Source organism: Arachis stenosperma, chromosome 2 (assembly GCF_014773155.1).
Source record: "Arachis stenosperma cultivar V10309 chromosome 2, arast.V10309.gnm1.PFL2, whole genome shotgun sequence".
Taxonomy (NCBI): domain Eukaryota; kingdom Viridiplantae; phylum Streptophyta; class Magnoliopsida; order Fabales; family Fabaceae; genus Arachis; species Arachis stenosperma.
The window spans coordinates 26,133,251-26,138,178 of record NC_080378.1 but is presented as its reverse complement, the minus strand read 5'-3'; the positions used below and the strand labels follow the sequence as shown (position 1 = coordinate 26,138,178).

Below are 4,928 nucleotides of genomic sequence, written 5' to 3'. Positions count from 1 at the left end.
AGTATTTTTTATTATAAAACTTTTTGGTATAAGACTAGAATATATTTTAACTTTTACGTAGAATTCAGTACTCTGCTTTGTTTGAAATATTGAATAATATTTTCAAGGCTTAGGGTTACATTATGAAATATGTATGGGTGAAAATTTAATTCGGAACACTGTTTCCATTTCTTGGGTGCTTAATTACGTAATTATTTTGTTTTTCCTTTTGCATTAAGCATATATGTATGTTTTTCCATACCGTGCTTATCAGCGTTGTGTTTGTGAATCGCATATTTCCATGCAGGCATTTTTCCTGCTAAGGCTACTCAAGGATAGGAAATTTTATAGGAAGAAGGAGAGCAAATGTCCAGAAAGGTCAGAGTTTGAGGTCCGAGAGCCCATGACCAGCCAACAGCGACGTAATTCGTGAGCACACCATCTCCTCTGCATCTTATAAAATTCACAGTTTTACACGAAATTAATATCCTGAATTTGTTGCCTTTATTCGCACTATCTTTGATCAGACTAGACTGCGGGGTCTGGGTTACACAATGGATGCAACTGTCTGAGTTGTGGACTTCGTATGATCTTGAGGTACCAGGCCATTATAAATTTATGAGTGCCTTTGCATTACTTATGTAAGAACTCCTTCAACTCATTTACCGAACTGATTATTCTTTGTAGATTGTAAATGACACTCACCGGATGCAGCTGGCGGTGGATTTGGTCATGTCAAGGGCCAACCCAATAAGGTCCAAAATCTGTCAAAGAGCGGTTGAATACTGGGATAATGCGGTGAGGGGTTCTGCTCGAAAGCCCCAGATGGCAACAAAAAGAAAATCCACGAAGGCATCACCGGTGATTAGCGTCAGTAGTCAAAGCCCTACCATATAAGCATCAATCTGAGCATCACTTGGTTATAATTTTTTGTGAAAATGTATGTACTTGAAGTGGACGTCGTGGATGACATGTTATCCTAGGCCTTAGTAATGCGACCCGAAAACACCCGTCCTTGGAGCTTGCCATTTTGGTTGTTTTCTGACTCGCATTATTGCAAGCATTGGATCGTAGTTCACACTTGTTTGCATGCACAACTCTAATAGGACATGCAAGACTTTATCACGTATTAAGCATCATATGCTAATACTTTATATTACCTTATTATATATCACATCAACATATGTGTGATCTCGTTTTTAACATAATTAAAGGAAAAAAACACCGCTTGTTTGTGTCACCTTATCGACGTACACGATAAGAGGGATGAGGCCATCAGATTCTGCAATTTCGATCTCTACATTTAATGGAGGAAACTTTTGCAAATTACTTCCAACGACAAAACCTCTTTTATTTTGGCCTCTCAAAAAAAGTCTTTAACTCTCCGTTGAGTATCAAAATGTATTCTTCGTTTCCGTTTGTACCGTAAATTTTGTAGCAATTATTTTACTTTTAGTAACCACTCAGGTTTGTACTTCTACCCTTTCCTATGTTGTGAACATCTGGCATTTCCTATCGTATGTTGCTGGACCTGATGATTACTATGAATTGGCCTTTTAGTGGAGTCACAGGACCTAGTGATAACTATGAATTGGGCCTTTTAATGGAATACAGGACCTAGTTATAACAATGAATAACTATGAATTGGGCCTTTTGGCACCATTTAATCAGCCCTTACATTTTTGAGGATCCAAGTGGAATAAAATACCCGAAACCCAATTGTTGCTAAATGATCACACATTGACTTAAATGATTTCTCGTAATTTTTTTTATGTTAAAAGGATTGGCAAGGATTATCATCTCCATTAGATCACCATTTACACATAAGCATCCACAGTCTACAAGGCTAGTATTGTTAAAAACAAACAAAAAAAAAACATAACACTTCATATAGCAATTACACACCGTCCAAAAAAAAAGAAAAAAATAAAAAAACATTCACACCCATCCGCCAAGCATCAAGACTTGTCGTCCGTTCCTGGATTCAGCTTCCTCAAGATATCCATGACCTAGGATGAAAAAAATTGTCACGATAATACCAATAAGGTAAACTTCCATTCCAACTAAACACACAACATGTATTAGATAGGCAAGATTTACGCACCTTTGTTTCCCAATCAGGTTCATTCTGATCGCCTAACGAATGCATGTTCTGGCTTTGAGCTGTGCAAACTATCCGATCACCATTGCTTTTTTATCACCACTCAGATGTTTCTCTAAGACATCAACATCAACACCTGCTCGTGTTACTCCTTTCGTGCACTCCGCCTGGACATATTTAACATAATATGAAACAGTAAATACACAATAAACTCATCATGGGTGCACAATTCATTAGTGGGAAACTTAGATACAATTTTAAATTTTTTTTTACAAAATGAAATTAGTAATCAATTTCAACTGATTATGTATGGAGAATACCTCCGCACGGTCTGTGTTGGATATATCAGCACCTTTCGTGGCATCTGTTTCATTAAAGGTCCTCCTGCTAACTGTACACCTCCGCTTAGTGTGTCCTGTTTTTCTACAACTAGTACACCTTCTTTTCTTCGACTTTAACTTCTTTGAAGACGGCGCTCCTTTCGTTCTAACAACCACCGGGTCCCTAATGCCGACTTCAACCCTCTTCGAAGCACCATTTGCAGCTTTAGCATTCCCATTTTCCAGGTCCCTGCATACGTTTCTAATCCCATTCAAAGCAACTCTAAACAGCTCTTGCTTCTTTGCACCAACGAAAAGCATCCATTGAGAAGCTGCATGAAGGGCACCATGCCTCAGCAAAAAGCCCCTCTCGGATTCCTCTTCGATGTCATCAACATACTGTCCGATGTCCTTGGCATCTTGTCTCCATCTTTTAATTATCAAGCGATCGGGAATAGCTTTCAAATGCTCGTGCTTCATAACGAAAAACATGTGCCTACAAGGGTACCCCACTCGTTCCCAGAACCGACAATGACATTCTAACTTAACCACATTATTCTCAAATAGCGTCATAACTCGTCTTCCCGGTTTACCATAGTCTTCTGTGATATACAAAATTGTTGTGGAGACCCTCTTTCGACTAACAAAATTGACTGTGCCCACCCGATCCATCTCTTTTTTAACCTCGTTGAATACAGCTTGAGTATACACGTTGGCAGCAGATCTTTCAATGGAATTCAAGCAACTAGTGATGACCGGCATGCTATATAACGTATTAAACTGTGCAAGAAGCTCATTGTTTCGGTACTCCCGAACAAGCAACTCGAGATTCTGAACAAGTTCTAGAATGCTATGCCTAGAAGTGAGAAATTTTTTTACATTAGCGTTGATTCCCTCGCACCTAGATGTCGTCCGAAAGCCAGCACAAAACTTGTTCCGCAGATATGCGTTGGCCCACATCTCTCGCTTCTCGTACATCTGAGAAGCCCATAACTTGTCACTCAATTCAAAGTCTATCACTGCCTGAGCCCACTCAGCCTCAAAGTCGGCAATTTCCATGTCAGCATATAACCACTTTGCAAACACATTCCGAAACATGTCCTCGTTTGAGTTCGAGGTTACATTTCTTTGTAGGTGCCACGCACACAGCCTTTGAGTTGCTCGTGGAAAAACTTTCCGCACAGCTGCAATCATTGCATCATCTCCGTCTGTAACAACTACGGACGGTGTCTTGCCACACATTACTTCAACCAAGCTCTCGAGCATCCACGTGTAAGAAGGTATGCGCTCATCCAAAACAAGACCAAAGCCAAAGATTGTTGTTTGTTTATGGTTATTCGTGCCAGAGAATATGACCAACGGCCTCTTATATTTGTTCTTCTTGTAGGTGGAGTCGAAAGCAATGACATCACCAAAATATTGGTAATCTACTCGACTTGCTCCATCAGCCCAGAAGAGGTTCGCCAACATACCATCATCGGTGAGGTTGTACCTTGCCATCGACATTGGATCCGCTGTGGCCTTTCCCTCAAGGTATATGACGGCCGCATTAGTGTCACCATCCGTAATCTTGTCGCGTTTGCTCTTATCGATGTAATTGTAAGCATCCTTTTTGGTGAATCCAAGGAGAGAATACCCCCCAGAAATTCCTGCCATGTACCCCAGTATCTTTGAGGTTGGTAAGCCGTACCTCTGTATCCCATCTATGTGTGCCTTGGCAGACTTTGACATACGGCGAAATCCTGGAATCATGTGTACCATTATCCTGGGCGTGAGTGGGTGATTATGTTCCAGGTTCACCTTCCTAACCTTCCAAGTGCAAGAAACCCTATCAAGATACACTGACAGCATTACCTTGCAATTCGTGCGCGTTTCTGGACGATGTGATCTTTTTCTATCCACCCGGTTGTAATGCTTCTGGTCCCTTAAACCGGCCTTGTTGCAAAAGAATCTCCGCTTTATCAAATTCTCCTCCTCATCTTTCCCGTAGTCACCCTTTCGGACCCCAAACCCAACAAATTTTCCAAGTTTTGCGAAGAAATCATAAGCACGTTCCTCGCTCCGAAAGACCTTGTTACATATATCTTCTGCTGTGAGACCTATGACGTCTCCATAATCTGATGCATCATCATCCAAACTGGGCTGACGAGCTTCACTATCACAACCATTCTCTGCGCTATCATTTTTGCAAATTGATCCAATTGCATTCCCAAATTCCTCGCAACCACCAAACAAACCATTCCTGCCCTCCATCCTCAACCCTACCTATTGGAAATCCAGCCAATTAATTCAGTTGGGAAAAAATAGAACCTTAAATATTTGCGCTAAAAATTACTTGAAGCGTAGTATAATCTAACAAGAACAGCTTGATAAGCAGTCAACACATTCATGACTCAAAAGGGACTAGGTGACCCCCACTAATATATGTTCACACCCTGATGCATACACATTTCCTATCTTGGGATGCTAACAGAGCATTCATTCAGAGCCAATTAATTTAGTCGGAAAAAATCAATCTTACAATTTTC

The 4,928-nt window shown here is 40.6% G+C and overlaps 1 protein-coding gene across 1 annotated transcript; it reads right to left on the bottom strand.

Moving 5' to 3' along the window:
- Nucleotides 1-1,937: 1,937 nt before the first annotated feature.
- LOC130962731 (protein FAR1-RELATED SEQUENCE 5-like) lies at nt 1,938-4,653 on the bottom strand. Its single transcript, XM_057888903.1, has 3 exons — nt 2,401-4,653; nt 2,164-2,247; nt 1,938-1,988 (listed from the first exon to the last, which is right to left on the bottom strand). Exons 1-3 carry the CDS (start codon nt 4,651-4,653, stop codon nt 1,938-1,940), a joined length of 2,388 nt encoding a protein of 795 aa, XP_057744886.1.
- Between the last annotated feature and the right edge of the window lie 275 nt (nt 4,654-4,928).

Coding starts and splice junctions, on each gene's coding strand:
- LOC130962731 (XM_057888903.1), bottom strand. CDS start 4,653: ATGGAGGGCAGGAATGGTTTGTTTGGTGGTTGCGAGGAATTTGGGAAT. Junction 2,248..2,400: donor CCAACACAGACCGTGCGGAG/GTATTCTCCATA, acceptor AAATATGTCCAG/GCGGAGTGCACGAAAGGAGT. Junction 1,989..2,163: donor GTGGTGATAAAAAAGCAATG/GTGATCGGATAG, acceptor TTTTCATCCTAG/GTCATGGATATCTTGAGGAA.